General features: G+C 41.6%; 2 protein-coding genes across 2 annotated transcripts; both read left to right on the forward strand.

The window, feature by feature from the left end:
- The first annotated feature begins 12,608 nt into the window (after window positions 1-12,608).
- Window positions 12,609-15,940, forward strand: LOC115758175 (endoplasmic reticulum metallopeptidase 1-like). The gene is made up of 10 exons (XM_030698716.1): window positions 12,609-12,629; window positions 12,694-13,373; window positions 13,434-13,518; window positions 13,587-13,707; window positions 13,766-13,920; window positions 14,145-14,528; window positions 14,588-14,953; window positions 15,009-15,143; window positions 15,222-15,719; window positions 15,779-15,940. Exons 1-10 carry the CDS (start codon window positions 12,609-12,611, stop codon window positions 15,938-15,940), a joined length of 2,607 nt encoding a protein of 868 aa, XP_030554576.1.
- A 919-nt stretch (window positions 15,941-16,859) lies between these two features.
- On the forward strand, window positions 16,860-20,017 carry LOC115758176 (endoplasmic reticulum metallopeptidase 1-like). Its single transcript, XM_030698717.1, has 9 exons — window positions 16,860-17,623; window positions 17,688-17,772; window positions 17,836-17,956; window positions 18,021-18,175; window positions 18,237-18,620; window positions 18,680-19,045; window positions 19,100-19,246; window positions 19,303-19,800; window positions 19,856-20,017. Exons 1-9 carry the CDS (start codon window positions 16,860-16,862, stop codon window positions 20,015-20,017), a joined length of 2,682 nt encoding a protein of 893 aa, XP_030554577.1.
- The last annotated feature ends 277 nt before the right edge of the window (window positions 20,018-20,294 follow it).

Genomic DNA, 20,294 nt, shown 5'->3' on the forward strand with positions numbered 1-20,294 from the left:
TGTAAAAAGGTTGCATTTGTCTTATTCTTACAAGAGCTTTAAAGTGTCCACGGCTTTTTATTACTTCTGTGTAACTCGTTAGACTCGAGTACTTTTAAATCTCTTTTCAAAGAGAACCACAAATTCATAAACACTGCATAAAATTTGCGAAACACCCTCGAGAAGCTCAAACGAGCGAGCACTTTGACAGCCGACCAAAATAAATAGCACTTGAGATATTTCCAAAACATTTGCCAGCCAAGACCGTAACAATTTCGGTCCACTGACCCGTCACGCCGCCCCGGCCCGCATGCCCGCAAGCATGCAAGTCAAATGATAACGCAAAAACATGCCAAGGGGTGGTGCAGAACCCACCCGACATCCACCCACATCCACCCACATCCAGCCACACCAGGCCAAGCCACCCACAGTTGCTGACTTGCACAAATATTTGCCAAGGATAAGAAATGGAAGATGGAGCGACATAAAAAATTACTTACCGCTAGGCGAAAGGGATGGTGGGGTGTTGAGTGGGCGTTACTTGCAACATTTCGGCAATGGGCGTGTCTCAGCTTTTGGTCTAGCGACACATTTTAAAGTTCATTGAACTGTGCCACAGTTTTTCTTAAGCCACTTGACTCCGTGGCGCCTCGAAGTATGCAACCGAAATGTGGCGACAATAAAGTTTATGCGCGGCGCCAGCCGCAAAAAAAAACGTCTTTCAACTGACAGACACGGCAAATACATTTGTGTGTGTGTGTGGGCGCAGATAATCACCATCAGCTGCGCCAGCCGAGTGCCACAAATAAAATATTTACGAATTATTCCGTACAGGAGCATTAACTTTTTGGCACCACTGTGTGGTGCGACACAGATTCATGCATGCTGCATGCATGCGTGGGTAACGCCCACCTCGAAAAAAATGAGGGCCAGCTCTGCAGCAAGGTCCGGGGTTCGAGTCACGTGCGTGCCTGGGTTCAATATCGTTGCTGTCGACGCGGCGAGAGTTAAATGAAAATTCGAAACGAAAAAAAAATTGTATTGTATATAAATAAATATCTCGCCCTTCGGTCGCTTAATTGCTGATTTCGTGTTTTCATCGCGGCTTTAATCGATTTCGTGCGCAATTTAACTGCCCACGACTGTCACATATGGCATGCCCCAAGCAAGGCATACACTGAAAACAAAAGTCAAGAAATTATGCGCATAATTTCAATATTTTCATTCTTTTTATTAATTTTCGAATATTACCTATTCAGGTTGCTTATAACATACTGTATAATTGGGTTGGTTCTATGCAAACATTTTCTATTATTATCTATTCAATTGAGGTTTAAAAGTGCAAAAGGGCATATATTTTTAAGTTCCGACTTCATTTGTCCGGGTAATTGTTTACGGTATTAGGGCATACTACGTCCAATTATAAAATGATGGCATTCACAAAGTCGAATTCTAAGATTTCATTTCCGAGTAGTCCTTTAAGATTTTTAATGTCCGATTTCGACTGACCAGGACAAAGAGTATATCACAATTTTTACGAAAATGGGGTTAGTCTGGGTATCTAACATTTTTGATGCAAACCGAGTCCAAGGAGGTATATCTTTTTAGGATCGGACTTCATTTAGCTAAGCTATGGACATCCAAAAGTCTCGTCAAATAACTAAAATGGAATCTTTCTAAAATCGGACTATTAGTTTTTAGTTCGAGTATTTTGAGTATATTAAGTCTATTTAGATCTCCTTAAGCTACTTATTATTGCTACAATTTCTCTATAAAACTTTTTCTCATGACTGTTTGATTGGTAATCAGCGCACTACCCAAACCATGGCTTGTGCTTAAGGTACACGCTGAGACGGAGTTTGCGAAACTATGTCGTTTTAAAACTACATAACTCCTCTGTTTACCATAAATATATGTACGTATATATGTATATTAAAATATGCATATGGAACAAATGTTTCAGTTATTTTGTACCAACTTTGATGCGATTTTTTAATATTATTATTTTTACCATAATTTTAGCTCTGGATCTTATAGACCTGTCTACTAAGGGCCTCGGCAGATACATTTTGAAATCGCTTTAAACTCGGAACCACAATGTTCAGCTGCGTGAATACATGCACCGCTTCGTAATCTCATATACCGGCTTCTGATCGTTTGCATATATTTATTATATTATATTATATCATAATATTTTTTATGAAAATAGATTCTTAATAGAAATTTTTGCATTTATTGTAAATAGCTAAGCAAATATAATGAAAAATGAATACAAAATGCAAATAAATATTATGAAAATCTTGTTTTTTTTTTTTAATATGGATATTTTCAAGCTTAGCTTTGTGGGCCTCTGAATTGTCAGTTCTTCATGAAATTTCAGCTAAAATACCAGGCGAACAGGAATCAACAGAAGGTCGCCAAATTAAAATTTGTGGCGCATACTTTCAAGGGCATCAATTATGGGCTGCTTCACAAGAAATCTTAAAAGCGAATTTCAACTGAAGTACCAGGCGAACAGCAATCAGCAGAAGGTCGCTAAACAAAAATTAAAAATTGTGGTGCATACTTTCAAGGGCATCAATTTTGGGCTGCTTCACAATAAATCTTAAAAGCGAACTTCAGCTGAAGTACCAGGCGAACAGCAATCAGCAGAAGGTCGCTAAACTAAAAATTAAAAATTCTACTGCATGCTTATATGAGCATAAATTGCACATCATGTCCAAATACCAAATTTGGTTTAACAGTAGCTGCAGGTGCTGAAAAAAAGGTGGAGGGTGGGGCAGCTGAAAAAAAAGCATACATACATATTTTTAACCATCTTATTGTGCAGGTTGGTTTTTAGGTTCCCTAGGACTATATCCATGGAATGATGGCCAAGGATGCAGAGGTCAACTAGGAACCATTGACTTTATCGTCCTGAGGCAACACGAACTTTGCAAGAAAATACAAAATCCGGTATAGCTCGGATGAATACATTTAGTTTTGGTAGTAAACCAAATAAATTTGGAGTATCTGAATATCTAGAAAAGTTGAAGCCATATTAAGTTTTTGAAAAATTCTAAATATGGAATATCTCGGGTATATATGGTCCGATTTACAAAAAAATTTGCTTAGTTTAACTCGTACTGACCAGGACTTTCGACTGGCATTCGAAATATTGAATTCTAAAACTTTATCAAATTTAAGAAAAATGGCAAGGGGTAACATCACAATTTTGACGAAAATGGGGTTGATCTTTGAATCAAAAATGTTTAATGCCAATCGATTCTATAGATCTCCACGAGTCTGAGGTGATATATCCTTCCAGGATCGGATGTCATTTAGCCGAGCTATAGTCCGTTAAAGTTTTGAAAATGTTTGTATATCATTTTGATGTCTCGACCATATTTGAAGAGACTAGTTTGTTGATAAGTATATTTTTCAGCTTGGGTGAACAGTTTTTAACTCAATAATTTTTCAATTCAAAGATGTAAGTTACTATTCTTTTTTCTGTCTGTAGCCAAACCGATGCCAACAAGTTACAATCGACTTTAAAGTAAACATTTGTTTTTATTCCTGCAGCAGGGCGGCTTTTAATTAAGATTGTGCAATGCGATAAGTGGCAAGTGTTTCGCAAATCGATACGAGGGCATGGGGCGGATCAAACTCAATATAAATCCCGTATTTGCTGCGTTTGGTTGAGTTGCATTTGTGGCAATCGCAGCAGATGCTCGTGTATCTGGCTTTCGCTTCTATATGGCTTTTCGTGGGGGTTACAACAGGCTAGCTATCCAATAACTGAAGCTGAAATCTCGTCACGTCTACTAGCTTTTAAGCATCCGTTTATTGAGGATTCTGTTTAGTTTTTTAATTAAGTATGGAACATTTCAGCTCAAAGATTTTATCCCTAAGTAGCTTAGCTGCTGCAAATCCCAAGTTTCAATATATTTATTTATAGCCGTTATTTTTTTTAAAACTAATAATTTCTTTAACAAATTGTAACTTTTCTTATAATCTGTTTAAAACCCAATCGGATACTATTAAAATCGAATCTAGTTCTTACAAGTAGAACTTCTTATTTCTATAAAAACTCACAATTTATAAAAGTATTCTGAATCTCTAATTAAAAGTTTCAGCTATATTTAATGTCATTCTAGTATTTTTCAGGTAAATTCTAATTCTTGCAAATTCCAAATCTTTTCACTTTTATAGAATTCTAATCACTTTTACAACACTGCTTGTCAAACGCAGAGGTAAATTTTCATCAAAAAAAATAAAAAAAAAATTGTGTACCATTAAATTTATAATTTTCGTGAAAAATTAATAAGAAAAAAACAACATTGAGCCAAACAACATTGGGCATGGATGTTAGTGCATCCACGCCCTCTCAACCGAGAGAGCTGCGACCAGAATTCGCTAAAATGATGAGAATTGCTGGCGCTACACCTGCGGAAATTCGTGAAATGATATCCCTAAATACTGTAAGTGCTTCAAATACTGCAATTAAGTGCAGTAGTAGCAATTTTGCAGCAACGACATGCACATTGACGTCGACAAACTCCATCTACGCGTCTACCTACACTGTCACAACTTCAAGTGGAGGAGTGTGCACCATCCCAAATATTAACTACAAAAGTGTAGTTGCAGGCGCATCAGAAAATAATATCAATGAACTAGGAAAGTCATCAGTGAAATCACTCAGCTGGATGACGACCAAAATAAAACGTAAGCTGCCTTCAAGCTTTCCAAAAGCAAATGGTAAAAAAGGGAGGTTAATTGCATCTCAGATATCGATGGACAGACGTCTAAAGGAGATCCCAATAAACTCAAAAAACCAATTTGCAATACTGGATAATGAAGAAAACGATGATCCTACAGAGGAGGAAATAGCCCATGCCGAGGCACTGGCAGAAGAGATGGAAGTAGAGCTGAATGCGGAAAAAGAAGCCAGAGTACCCAGATCCAGGAAGCCACCCCCCATCTTCATTGAAAATGTAAACAATGTGACCCAGATGGAGGCAGAGCTTGATACAGTCATTGGGTCAGATAGTTATACCCTCCACGTTGGAACTAAAGGAAAAGTAAGAGTTCACGTTGAAAACTCGAATTCATATCGAAGCCTAGTGCAGTTTCTCAAAGAAAATAATGCACATCACTTTACATACCAACTGAAGGAAGACAAGGCCTTCAGGATTATCGTCCGCAATTTGGCTAGCACCACCCCTGAAGATAGCATTAAAGAGGAGTTTATGCGATATGGACACAATGTCCTTCGTATCCACAATCCTCGTCCTCGTAAGGCCCAACAACAGGAAAACGGTGAAGCTATTGAGGAACTAATACAAAATAATTTCTTTTTCATTGATTTGGCTCGCGAGCCTAATAATAAGGATGCGCTGAAAATCAAGCAAATAGGGCGACAAAGAGTCTTGGTTGAAATACCAAAGAAAAATTTGAATGCCATCCTGTGCCACAGATGCCAAGGATTTGGACATACAAAAAACTACTGTATGAGGCCTTATACCTGTGGAAAGTGTGCTCAAAATCATCCAACAGCTCAATGCAAAGAAACCTTGGTTGAGAATCTTTGCTGTATCAACTGCGGTGGAAACCATGAGGCTTGGCATAAGGGGTGCAATGTGTTCAAAGCTAGAACGCAAGAAAGAAGACCAAAAGTAAGTCTAGGATTTCAAAGTAATGTCAGTGGCAAAAAAGACCGTCAGCAACACATTCCAGCAACCTTAGTGCGAGGAAATATTTCGTACGCCGATACTCTGCGTACTGGGCTGGAAAAGTTCAATAAAGAGACGTCAATTAGGAACCCTACCCCCAAGCACCAAGATACCCCACCCCACAATAGTTCAAGGCTGGAGGCTGCAATAGAAGCACTCACTGTGAAAGTCGACACTCTACAAGCTATGTTTAAGGAACTTCAGGAGACGAATCAGTTCCTAAAACAAATGTGTCTGAGTCTATTGAACGCCAAAAAATGATGCACAATTCACTAAGCCTCGGATTGTGGAATGCCCGTGGTATCTCTGGGCATGTGGAGGAGCTTAAGCACTTCCTAACTGAACATAATATTGACGTGATGCTAATTACAGAGACCTGGCTTCAGACCGGTGTATCCATCTTTATTCCAGGCTACAAAATTCACAAAGCGGATCATCCTAGCGATAGAGCAAGAGGAGGAGCGGCGGTGCTTATTAAGCAGGAGATCGAATATTTCCAAAATGAACCGGTAAGGATGGAGAAATTGCAAATGGCCAGCATCCAGATTGCAACTAGCAGGGGTGAATTAACCATTGCTTCGGCATATCTCCCGCCGCAACTGTCGTGGTCAGCAATGGAATTCCAGCAACTTTTTAGCGGACTAGGAAGAATGTTCCTTATAGGAGGCGATTTTAACGCAAAAAACAGATGCTGGGGTTGCTTTAGAGTTAACGCAAGAGGCACCTGCTTACTGGACGCGGTGCAAAACTCATCATCTGAAATACTAGCGACTGGGCAAGCCACTCATTTCCCGTTTGCCCAAAGTTACACGCCGAGTGCCATTGACTTCTTTATTTATAACGGACTTCACCCAGATGGCTTAAGTATAAGGCCTGAGTTTCAGCTATCCTCTGATCATATCCCACTAGTAGTTGGTTACGACTGTATTCCAAAGGGCAAAACAATTAAAGGTCGTCTGCTGCCTCCTGGAGCCAACATTGCTGCTTTTCGACGAGATCTAGAGGAAACTCTAGACCTAAACTTGGAAATACTTGCACCAGAAGACATCGAAGATGTATATGCGCTATTCCTGAACAAGGTTCACTCGGCAGCCCTCATTTCTGCGCCAGTAAGCCGATCAGAAAGCTCACGACCACAAGTGAGACTTCCGCCAGCAATCCATACACTACTGCTGATTAAGAGAAGGATTAGAAGGCAGTACTGTCGAACCGGAGATCCAATTGTGGACGTAGAGTGTCGAACCGTGTCAAAAAGCTGCTGCAGCTGAATAGACAAAGGGAAACCGACCGTTTTTTGGAAAATGTTTCTCCAGATGAATCCTCAAGTCACTCCCTATGGAGACTGACGAGAAGGCACAAACAGCAAGTGTCCCCCAAATTTCCGATCAGAAAGCCTGATGGATCTTGGGCCAGATCCCCAAAGGAACGGGCTGATGCATTTGCCGAAGACTTGGAGGATCGCTTCAAGCCTTTTAATACAAGTTCGGCAAGCATGAACAGAAGGGTTCAACTCACACTGGAGAGCCCAGGCCAGCTAAGCCTCCCAGTTGCTCCAATCACTGTCAACGAAGTATCAGACCACATAGCAGCACTTAAGACAAGAAAAGCTCCTGGCGATGATGGCATCGACAACATAACACTAAAAGCATTGCCGGTCAGAGCAGTCCTATTTTTAGTGTTAATCTTTAATGCGGTATTGAGATTGGGGCATGTTCCAAGCCAATGGAAAAAGGCGAGAATATGCATGATCTATAAGGCTGGAATGAGCCCCTCGTCCCTAGACTCATACAGGCCTATTAGTTTGTTGCCCACGATCGGAAAACTATTCGAACGTTGTCTGCTTACGAGACTGCTGTCTTTGGACAGAATTAAAGAAAAAATTCCCCCCTTTCAGTTTGGGTTCCGAAAATCTCATGGCACACCGGAACAGCTAAATAGGGTGGTGAATTTTATCCTCGAGGGTTTCGAAGCCAAAGAGTACGTAGTGGCAGCGTACTTAGACATAAAACAAGCCTTCGACAGAGTCTGGCATAATGGGCTACTCTGCAAAATTAAGCCCTTACTGCCACCTCAACTATATTTAATTGTGCAGAGTTATTTGACAAACCGGTCATTTTCGGTAGTACTCGATGGAGTTGAGTCAAACATGAAGGCCATCGGGGCTGGCGTTCCTCAAGGGAGTGTGCTAGGGCCCACGCTCTACACCCTCTTTACCTACGATATGCCCACTGGCTCTACAATTGAAGTCACGGACCCCCACGACCTTACAATCGCCACTTTTGCAGATGACACAGCCATCTTGTCAAGAAACGAAGGTGTCTACGAAGCTACCGACGTCCTGCAGCAATATCTCCACCAATTTGAAATGTGGGCCAAGCGCTGGAATATTGGCATTAATTTAAATAAATGCGCCAATGTGACCTATGCGCTACGGAGGGACATGTGTCCGGGAGTTTTCTTGCGCGGCCAATTGGTGACGCACTTCAACAGCCACAAATACTTAGGTGTGCACCTAGACAGACGCTTGAACTTTAACAAGCACATCACAAGTGTTTCAGTAACCCTAAAGAACAGAATAGGAAAACTAAGATGGCTTCTGAACAGTAGAAATGCGCTATCTTTGAAAAATAAAGTCACCATTTATAAATCCTGCATAGCTCCCGCCTGGCGTTATGGTATCCAGGTATATGGCATTGCTGCAAAGTCCAGTCTTTCAAAAATCAGGGTGCTCCAAGCAAAAACGCTCCGATATCTGTCTGGTGCCCCCTGGTATATGAGAACCTCCGACTTGGAAAAAGACTTAGGAGTGCCCAAAGTCGGGGACATAATAAATATACAGGCCGCAAATTATATAGCGCGACTGAGAAGTCATCCTAATCGACTGGCTAGGCGTCTTCTGAATAGGCGCAGAATTGGAGGACTCCGAACGCGGAGGAGACTACGAAGGTCTCACCCAATAGATCTCCCAGATCGATTTATATAGTTGACACTGTAAATTTGTATATAAGACTTACCAGTAGAATAAGTAGATTGTAAATATTCATACAAATTTAATTTAAGTTGTTCCAGATAATAACAGAAAAATTAAAATAAAGCTAAACTTAATAATAATTATAGAATTCTAACCCAACCCAACTTTTTATAGAGAAAGTTTCAGTGCTGAATTAATCCTACACATTGCTATCTTCTTTCTTTAACAAAACCTATATAGAATCGAAATTTCTAAAATAAACCAAGTATCCAATGTATTTCCCTGTTTTTCCCAAATATTCACTTTACAATTTTGAGCCCTCATTAACTTCTAATCTGTGGCTGACTGTGCTACTTAATAACCTAACCCAGCTATTCCAGCAAACGAGCCCCTATTTCGCATTTGGTCAATTGTGAAGCGTTAGCCCTTTAAGTCTACCCAACTGTAAGCGAGATGACAAATTTAAACGTACACCTCAGCAATACCCTGCCCTCTGTGCCTACCATAACAATGGGGGGATTATCTGGTGCGCTCAGCTGTGGCACGTTGAATGCAATGTCTGACCCTTTTATCAGGCAGACATGTGAGCCGTATGCATCACATATCACATGCCCCAGGCTGGACACACACTGACACACGGAAAGGGCAAGGGGCAACAATTGAAAGGCCTGCCCCAAAGGCAATTCTCTGATTCCACATTGCCGCATGATTGACTGCACGCTTTGTTGGCCCTCTGTACACTGGGTATGGGATTGTTTGTGGTCTGCAATCGCAACTCGCAGCTAATTGCAGTTTGGCTGAGGTCTCTTTGAGTGTTTGGCTTGCTATAGAGCCTTTTTTTTGGGCGTTAGCCTGGCACTTGGTTGCCGATTTGTGAATGCTCTTTAAGTGCTATTTATTTAAATCATTGCTGCAACTCTGGCGACTCGCCTCTGAAGGCTGCTCCTATGAGGTGCAAATTTATGTGGCATGCCTAATTGTCGGCAGCGAGCTTCAAAGTGGCCTCGCTTCGCTCTCCCTCAGCCCCACAATCTGCGGCTCCATCGAATGCAATTATCGCGCTCCAACTTATGCTAAGATAAATGACCATCGCACAGCCAGTGAAAATTGGCCACACTTTCCAGACGCTCAGCGCTCAGCGCTTGGGCCATAAAGAAATAAAATATCATAAAAAATCGGGCAACCTGACAATTGGGAATTTTTGGTTGATTTTGCAATTTATGACGGCAACGAGCAGCGCGGCGCGGCTTGTTGGCGGAGCCATGCGGACTGTGTCATTGGCGGCATGACCAAAAGACCCATTTATGTTTGTGTTTTCTTAAATGTTTCTTTTTTTCGGGAATTCCGGAACTGCTGTGAAATCGCATTCAATGCCAAATATCATGTGCATTTAAAGATGAAAAAGCCTGTGTGAAAAAATAGAAAGAATACTTGATAGAAAAAATAGATTATAATACTTAAAATAGTGCTCAATGTACAACGCAATCTCGCACGATTCAAATATAGATATAGGTAACGCATTTTGAAAATCGTCTGGAATATTATAATTGTCAAAAGGAAATGTCTGCACATTATACTATCTAGAATTTATGCATTTATATTGTTCAAGCACTTTGGTTGATTAAGTGAATTTACAATTTGTTTTGGCACAATATGCATATACTATATTTCTTTAATCAGAAACTAATAAATCATTATTTCTTAGTTTTCAAAATTGGATTTATGATTGTGGTTTTGAGTGAAGCATTCACCTCAATTGTTAGTAAGGAACAAATTTCAAAGAAAAGCAACAACAATTACTTATAGTCTTTGGAAAAACACAAATAAATATGTACAAAAACTCAAACAAAGACAGTTAACGGAAAAGTTAACCAAAAGTTAAATTAAAAGTATCATACACGAACTATGCATAGAAATACCCATTCGACAAAGATAAGATAATGAGAAAACAATAATAATAAAAGATACATAACAATTTGATTAATATAATAATAATATTTTTATATAATTTCGTTTCGTCCTCGTCAGAACTTAACTAGAATTTTAGCCACTACTCGAATCTCCTTTGTGTACCCAAATTAAGAGTCTTCACACTTGATGGTGTGGCTATTAGCTGGGACCTTCGATTTGGAACGCTGAGGGAAGTAGACTGACTTTTGCCAGCCCGTTAACCTTATGGCAGACATCTTTGGGTCAGTCAGTTGCTAAATATAGAACGGCACACAAACCAAACGAAATGCCATCCAATTAAGCGCAACAAACAACTTCACGGCACATGCCACATGCCACACGAGGCGTTTATCGGGGCAGTCCGATCAGATCCAACATCAACATCAACTCGATTGCATCGCCGCCGGTGTCTGCCACTGTCACTGCCACTGCCCCTGCCACTGCCACTGTCCATGTCGCCAGTCCAGCTTCTGCACAGGGCCCATTGTAATGGCCAACGATTTGTCGCTGTCGCAGGACCTGTGCCCAACAACAACAACAACAACAACAACGACAACAAAGACAATTGGCGATCGTCCCGAGATAAGATCGGGCTCCGATAAACGGCGACAGCAGCCACATTTATGCTAATAAGTTGACATTTGACCACCATGACGAAATAATGAAACGATCAGAGGCCGTCAATATGACAGGGACAGGGCAGGGTACAATGGGCACAATACACAAATGAGTTGCCAGACGAGTTTTTTAAATATTTCTTCAAATTCGCTGCAAAGCGAAATTCATTTTTGGTTAATTCCATTATATAAAAATATGAACTTTTTAGTTTTCTGCCAAGCCCAAACAGTCTGCATACTCCTTGAAAATCGACTCGATCAGAGCTCGATATAAATTAAGTATCGTGTTATATTTCTGCCTCTGAGGGACTTTTATAGTATCGTTCAAGAACGGATATATTTCGTACAAAAATCAATTTACTGGATATCTTAAAACCAGATCATGAAGATATCAGACTTTATTAGCCAGTTTAGATTTTTGCGTCTATTTGCATTCTTCTTTTTTTTATCGGTTTAGCATCTTTGGGTAATATATATTTATTCGCTTGCGCCGAATCGATTGGAATAAATTCATTTGGAAGACTCAAAACTATGTTGTTCATCATTTCTATCGAGCATAATTTTTATGATTATTTGAATTTGCGCCAATCTTATCAAAGGGCAAACAAACACTTTGGTTTTGGAGAACATTTTGATTACAATATACCATACATAAAGACCCTCCATGGATACAGTTTGGGTTCACAATGCGGCGATAAAGCTAAACCCAATATAACATACAAGAACGATAACCTGCTTTTTGATATATATTTCAAATTATATGTTACTTTTTTTCAGCAACAACAATATTATCATTAGTAATTATGATCTAGTGGGGAGTGCTCGACTACGAGATGCCCTGCATAGATCGGAGTAGCGAAGGTTTCTGGGAGAAAATGGTTCAATTTAACATTCTTGCGTTTATAAGAACACAAGAAGTAAATCATACAGGATATGTTTATATTATGATCAAATATATTATTATATGATCAAAGGGAACATATGCTTTACAAATGGAATTCTAATCTGTTAAAGTTGAAACTTTTGCCGAATATTTCTAAAGAATTATCTATGTTCCTTTTAGTTAAGATGTATTCCATTATTTCTTTTGAAAAATGAGCACAACTTGTGTATACCCATCACTTGTGAGCACAGGGTATACAAATTTGGATAGTCACCAAAATTCACACACGATTACGATCTGCCATGAGCTTCCATTGGAAGGCAATAAGCTAATGGGCGTAATAAATGTATGTATTTTAAATTGATTATTTATTGAAGCACCGACTTTATGATACCTTTCCAGACTACTATAAATTGTTCAAACGTTTCACCCGAACTGTGTAGTTTCACTTGTGAACCCGCGCAACTCACATCTGCAGAAAAACATAGCTATCGAGCATGAGCGATAAGGATAAACTTGTAAACACATTTAAAATTAGTAAATCCGACAATTTTCTACTATTTGTTTGCACATCATTTGCAGATTTCGGAGGAGGATGGCGTCGGGTTATCTAGGAAACTGACCAGAAAGGATATCAACATAAGGCCACCCTGGTACTTGGGCCCTGGATTTCTGCTCTTCTGGGTCCTACTCTTCTTCGCTGTGGTAATACCGCTCTTCTATCGCCTGCCCACATCGCTGACAATCGAGGATGACAATGAAGGCGAATTCATTGGAGATCGCGCCTATAACACGCTCAACAATCTGGTGAACATTGGACCCAAGGTGACGGGCAGCAATGCCAATGAGGTGGATGCAGTAGCTTATCTGCTAAATGAAATAGCTGATATCAAGAAAGAGCTGCTTGAGGAGCTGTTCACCTTGGAGATTGACATACAGAAAGCTACGGGCTCGCATATCTACTATGACATGCTTGAGATGTATCAAGGAGTACAGAATATTGTGGTCAAGCTGAGCCCAAAGAGATCCACTAGCGAGTCGTACCTTCTGGTCAACAGCCACTTCGATTCAGTGGCAAATTCTCCTGCAGCTGGTGACGATTGCTTCATGGTGGCCACCATGCTGGAGGTGCTGCGTGTGATGGCCACAACCAGACAATCCTTCGAGCATCCCGTCGTCTTTTTGTTCAACGGAGACGAGGAAATGGGCATGCAGGCCTCGCACGGTTTCATCACACAGCACAAATGGGCACCAAATTGCAAGTATGTTTGCGATTAGTTCAAGTTAAAAGGAAGATTCCAATCCATAAACTGCATTCGCAGAGCTGTCGTCAATTTGGATGCCGCGGGCAGTGGCGGGCGCGAGATTTTATTCCAAACTGGCCCCTCACATGCCTGGCTAGCCACTGTAAGAGCTCTCAAACCTGTTTGAGCCGCTAGAACTCTCACATTTAAAAAATCTCAATCTTTCCACAGTATTACAAAGAGAGTGCGAAACATCCTTTCGCCACCACCCTGGCTGAGGAAATCTTCCAAATGGGTCTTGTGCCGTCCGATACGGACTATCGTATTTTCACACGATACGGCAATATTCCAGGTTAAGCACGTAACTGTTAACATGAAAATGGTTATCAACAAAATGTTTTACTGTACAGGTGTTGACATGGGCCAGGCCATCAATGGCTTTATATACCACACCAAGTACGATCGTATCGATGTTATTCCTCGCGGCTCCATTCAAAACACGGGCGATAATCTTCTGAGTTTAGTGCGCAATTTGGCAAACGCAACCGAATTGCACGATACAGAGGTAAGCAAATAAAGCCTTATCAACTTTATCTTTGTAAGATATTAAGACCTATAAGAAATTAAAAGTATTTAACGAAAATTTGACGATCGTTATTGAATTTGAACCAGCGACCACTTCCTTGTTAGTGGTCACTTTCGACCCATTAGGAAGACCCTTTAAAAGTATCAATCAGTCGGGATAAACTTTTTATGTAAATACACTAACTTTTTATAATCTATCAACAGGCATACAAAAATGGCCAAGCTGTGTACTTTGACTTTTTGGGTCTGTTTGTCATCAACTACTCCGAAGAAACGGGCAAAACTTTGAACTACTGCGCAGCAGGAGCCACGCTCATCCTGGTTTTCATCTCTTTGTGGCGCATGTCAGCCGTTGCTCGGCTGTCCTCATGTGGTGTCTGGCAGCGTCTTATAATGCTAGTGACTCTACAGATTATAGCCTTCGTCTTGGCCCTGGGAATGCCCTTGCTAGTAGCATATGTTTTCGACAGCTTTGGCTTGTCGTTGACCTACTTTAGCTCTCCAGCGCTCCTGATCGGCTTGTATATATGCCCGGCACTAATTGGTCTCGGTCTGCCAATCACCATTTACTATCAGTCGCAGCAGAACGTGAGTACATAAATTATTTCATTTGATTTAATTTCCCACTCAATATTTATCATTACTAGAATAAATTACCTATCACATATCACCTGCAACTGGCTTTGCATAGCTGGGTCGTTGTTTTGGCTCTTCTGGCCATAGGAGGGACAGCCTATGGCTTGCGCTCCATCTATATTATCACAATTCTGATTATATTCTATGGCATTTCCTTGGCCCTAAATCTCTTGACGACGCTCCACGATCGTGGCTACAGTTGGGCTGGCCTGGTCATAGCTAGCCAGGTGATGCCTTTCCTGTACAATAGCTACCTCTTCTACATATTCATTGTGGTGCTGACGCCCATGAATGGTCGATCCGGCAGTGCCTCCAATCCGGACACAACCATTGCTGCCTTGGCAGCACTGGGCGCAGTGACTTCCTTTGGATTTTTGGTAAGTCTGCTTCAATTGTTTTCCCAATCAGCTCCAGTATCGTATGTCTCTTCAGCTGCCTTTGACCAACATTTTCCGACGACCCTGGTCGGTATTGCTCACCCTATTGCTGGTTACGGGCGTTACGATATTCCTAGCCTGTGGCACTCAGATCGGTTTTCCCTATCGCCAGAGGACCAACAGTGCGCGAGTAGCTTATCAGGTATTTTGGGCAGCAAACTGCGACGAGTTCTTGTTCTCATACACATATTTGTTTTCTTTGTACCAGCACGTGCGCCGAATCTTTTACGAGTACGACGGCAGCGTTAGCAAGGATGACTCCGGCTATTTGTTCAATTTCCAGGATAGACGTCAAGCGCAAGCGTTTCCCGGCGTGAATCTAACTGGCGCGATTAGCCAGACGTCCAATTGCGATACACACATGATGTGTGGGGTGCCTCTGTTCGATGAACGCTGGGTGGGCAATCGTTTGCAGGGCATGTGGCTGCCACGTGAGGAGCCCATCGTGCCACCAACACCAGCCAATCTGGAGCTGCTGAGCAAAACAGTGTTGAATGATACGAAAACTGTACGCTTTGAATTCCGCTTGACGGGACCGAACTATTTGAGCCTGTTTGTGCAGGCCTATGAAGATGATTATGTCACTGTGAGTGACTGGTCCTTCTCCCGGAGTTACCTGGAGCAAAAGCCAGCTCTTCCGCTGTCCTACCACATGTACATTACCTATGGAAGTAATGCACCACTCGAGTTTAGTCTCGATCTTACAGTAAGTAAATTATATAATTCCTTTTGGGTCTTTATGCTTAGTATATTTGCATTATATAGAAAGCGAATGGAGACTTCAATGTGCCGCTGTTCCAACTAGGCGTATCGTCGCACAATATTGGAAACAAAGGCGACGAGCATAGCGTGAAGTTCGCCTCAACATTCCCCTCGTATGCAGTCATAACCGATTGGCCTTCCCTATATCAAAGATATATATTCTAAATAATTTAGCTCTAAGCAATTTCGAACATATAAAATGCATTAGTCTGGGTCTTGTGAACCTTCTTGGGGGTCGAACGGAAGAATCATGGGATGACTAAGACTACGTCATGATGGGGAATCACTCGTTACGTAAAATCATTGCCGAAAGTTCCTATTAGCCTATTATTTTGCGATAGTGTTTTAATCAATATGGTAATAAAAATACATGAAGTCTGCCACCCGATAAGCTAAGCAGTTCGCAAGCACTTCATATATTTGTTTAAACATTTCCTGGGAATTTGTGCAGCAGCTGGAATTATCCGTAGAGTGATGACTGATTAGACTGCAACAGACAGACATTGGCGTACCAAAATTAAATTTTCAGATTAAACCAGATTATATATATTTATGACAGCAGATTATGGCTTATTTTCAAAATCTTATGGCGTGCGTGTTCCATATCATCATGACCGCGGCCGTCATTTTAAGCGTGCTTCTTTTAATCATGGCTGTAAATTTGGCTAACGAGGGCAGTTGCAAATGTTGCGATTATTTGAGATGCGAGCAGAATCTTATGTATTTTCACACAATGTAAAACAATTTAGATATTAAGTATGAATAAATACAAATAATTTAATTTGATATAATTTAAATATGGCTAACTTTTATTTCATTTCCTTTGTTTAGTAGTCCTTGTTGGTTATTTCCTTTTCATTTATCATTTTTTGGCATTGAACCGCCCTCGCATTTATTGTTATCAATTTTATACTGAATCATTGGCGCTATAAAATTATATATTTTTAAAATTTTTGACCAGAAACCCCGATTTTATGACTATTCTTTTCCATGCTATAAAAGAGTGTTACATTTGGCTGGTTCTGCTAGTTGAGCAATTCGAAACGCTGGGTTCAGTTCGGAAAAAAACAAATAGTTAGCAAAAATGAGCGATGAGGATAATCTGGTAAAGGCTTCAATAACAACAACAAGTGATATCATTTTTGCTAACTCTGAAACCAATGCGCAGATATCGGAAGAAAATGGCGATGTGCTCGCCAAAGATCTGGTCAACAAGGATATCCACGTAAAGCCAGCCTGGTACTTTGGCACTGGATTCCTGCTCTTCTGGGTCCTACTCTTCTTTGCAGTGGTCATACCGCTCTTCTATCGCTTGCCCACAGCGCTGACCATCGAGGATGACAATAAAGGCGAATTCATTGGAGACCGCGCCTATAACACGCTCAACAATCTGGTTAACATTGGACCCAAGGTGGTGGGCAGCACTGCCAATGAGGTGGATACTGTGCTTTTTTTGCTCAACGAACTAGTGGAGATCAGGAAGGTTCTACGCCAAGACTATTTCACCATGGAGATAGACATTCAGCGTCCCTCGGGCGCACTCAGATACAGCAACATGCTCAACATGTACCAGGGCGTGCAGAATATAATTGTGAAATTGAGCTCGAAGAACTCGACTAGCGAGTCTTATCTGCTGGTAAACAGCCATTTTGATTCGCAGCCAACTTCCCCGGCAGCAGGTGACGATGGCTTCATGGTCGCCACCATGCTGGAGGTGCTGCGTGTGATGACCACAACACAGCAACCCTTCGAGCATCCCGTCGTCTTCCTATTCAACGGAGCTGAGGAAACTGCATTGCAGGCATCCCATGGTTTTATTACGCAACACAAATGGGCACCGAATTGCAAGTATGTTGCGGGTTAGTTCAATTTTATTATTAGGAAAATTCCAATTCATGACATGCATTTGCAGAGCTGTCGTCAATTTGGATTGTGCGGGCAGCGGGGGACGCGACATTCTGTTTCAAAGCGGACCCTCCCATCCGTGGCTTGTTGATGTAAGAACCTAAAGGGCACTCTTGAGTTAATGCATTGCCTTAAGACCTTTCACGTTCTTACAGTACTACAAGAAGAGTGCCAAGCACCCATTTGCCACAACCTTGGGTGAGGAAGTGTTTCAGTCGGGCGTGATTCCATCGGATACAGATTTCGCTGCCTTTGTGCAATATGGCCATATACCAGGTATTACCAGGAATTAAGGCAATATTTTCATAAACTGGTTTGACTAATTTCGTTGACTGTTTAGGCCTCGATATAGCCCAGGTGATCAATGGCTATATCTATCACACCAAGTACGATCGCATTGATGTGATTCCTCGCGGCGCTATGCAAAATACGGGTGATAATATTCTCAGCCTAGTGCGCGCTTTGGCGAATGCAACCGAATTGCACGACACAGAGGTAACATTTCAGTTTGTTATTATATGAACAGGACTTGGTATAGCTTTTACTTCAAACGCAGGCACATGAAGAAGGACACGCAGTTTTCTTTGACTTCCTAGGCCTGTTTTTCATCAGCTACTCGGACCAAACTGGCCAAATATTGAACTACTGTGCGGCTGTAACTATGCTCATCCTGGTTTTCATCTCTGTGTGGCGCATGTCAGCTGTTTCCAGTGTGTCCCTTGCTCACGTTCTAAAGCGCATTTTGATACTGCTGGCTCTACAGATTCTGGCCCTGGTGCTAGGCCTGGCACTGCCTCTGCTAATCGCCTGTATCTTCGACAGCTTCGGCTCGTCCTTGACCTACTTCAGCTCGCTATCGCTTCTGATCGGTCTTTATGTCTGCCCTTCGCTTATCGGAATGAGTCTGCCCATCACAATTTACTATCAGCTGAACAGGAAGGTGAGTGTACACGTTGATGAGTTAAACTCCTCGAAGCGGCTAAACTTTATTCCTTCCAGAACAAGTTATCTTTCCCTCACCACCTGCAACTGGCTTTGCATAGTTGGGCCGTCGTTCTGGCTCTTTTGGCTATAGGATTGACCGCCTATGGCTTGCGCTCTGTCTATATTATCACAATTCTGATTATCTTCTATGGCAGTTCCTTGACACTTAATCTATTGACGACTTTCCATGATCGTGGGTTCAGTTGGACGGGCCTGCTAATGCTTAGCCAGGTGATGCCTTTCCTGTACAGCAGCTATCGCATCTACCTCTTCCTCGTCGTGGTGATACCAATGAGTGGTCGTGCCGGCAGCTCCATGAATCCAGATCTAGTTATTTCTCTCTTGGCTGCTTTGGGTGCGATTATGTCCTTTGGCTTCTTGGTAAGTTAACTCCTATCAATTCTCCGATTAAAAGCTAATGGATTGCACGCGTAGATGCCCCTGATCAACATGTTCCGTCGTCCCTATCTAATCGTGCTTTGCATACTGACAGTAACTGCGATTACCGTGATTCTCGCCACTGGCACTCAAATCGGTTTTCCATATCGCCCCAAGGCGAGCAGTGAGCGGGTGTCCTATCAGGTATTTACTGATCTATCGATTGGTCGATATCTAATCTAATACATTCCATTTGCCAGCATGTGCGCAAAATCTTTTACGAGTACGATGGCACCATTAGCAAGGATGAGTCCGGTTATCTGTTTAGTTTCCAAGATCGACGCGAGGCGGCACCCATGAAGATGCGCATGGCAGGTGCCGAGAACATGATATCTGACTGTGCCAAGCACATGATGTGCGGAGTACCATTATACGATGAACGTTGGGTCGACAATCGCCTGGAGGGTGTATGGTTGCCTCGGGAGATACCCATTGAACCACCAGCTAAAACCGAACTGACGCTTTTAAGTAAAACCATACTGGAGAGCAATACAACGGCGCGCTTTGAATTCAAATTGGTGGGCCCGGATCATATGAGCCTGTTCATTCAGCCCTATGAAGATGACTTCGTAGCCGTGAGCAACTGGTCCTTTGAGCGCAGTTACCTCGAGGATCCCCCACCCCATCCACTGTCATACCATATCTACTTTACATATGGCATAGATAGCTCACCCTTGGAATTCTATCTGGACATTTCGGTAAGTTCGAATAGTTTACGTAATTGAATACGATAAGCATAGCTTTCTATTATAGAAACCCAATGGGGACTTCAACGTGCCACTATTCCAATTGGGCGTATCGGGTCATTATATAGGAAGCAAAGGAGATGCACTCAGTCTGGAGTTCGCAGAATCATTTCCAGACTATGCAGTGCTTGTCGATTGGCCCTCGTCATATGATAGATACATTTTCTAGTACTGTATATGAAGCACTAAAAACCAATTAAGCAGCTATTAAATGATATTAGTGCTGCGGGCGATTAGCTGTATTCAATATATATATATATATATATATATATATATATATCAATTAAACAGCTACCCATTCGAGCAGCTCAATTCCTGAGCATAGGCACTGCAACATTAAGAATATGGCCATGGCGAGCCCTTAGTTTGTTTTGAATTTAGTGCACACAACGGGTTATATCGGACAGAAAAATAAATAACAAATGTGCAATTTCTCGGCTCAAAAA

Source organism: Drosophila novamexicana, unplaced genomic scaffold (assembly GCF_003285875.2).
Source record: "Drosophila novamexicana strain 15010-1031.04,08,12 unplaced genomic scaffold, DnovRS2.1 tig00000137-arrow-arrow-pilon, whole genome shotgun sequence".
In the NCBI taxonomy this organism is placed as follows: Eukaryota; Metazoa; Arthropoda; class Insecta; order Diptera; family Drosophilidae; genus Drosophila; species Drosophila novamexicana.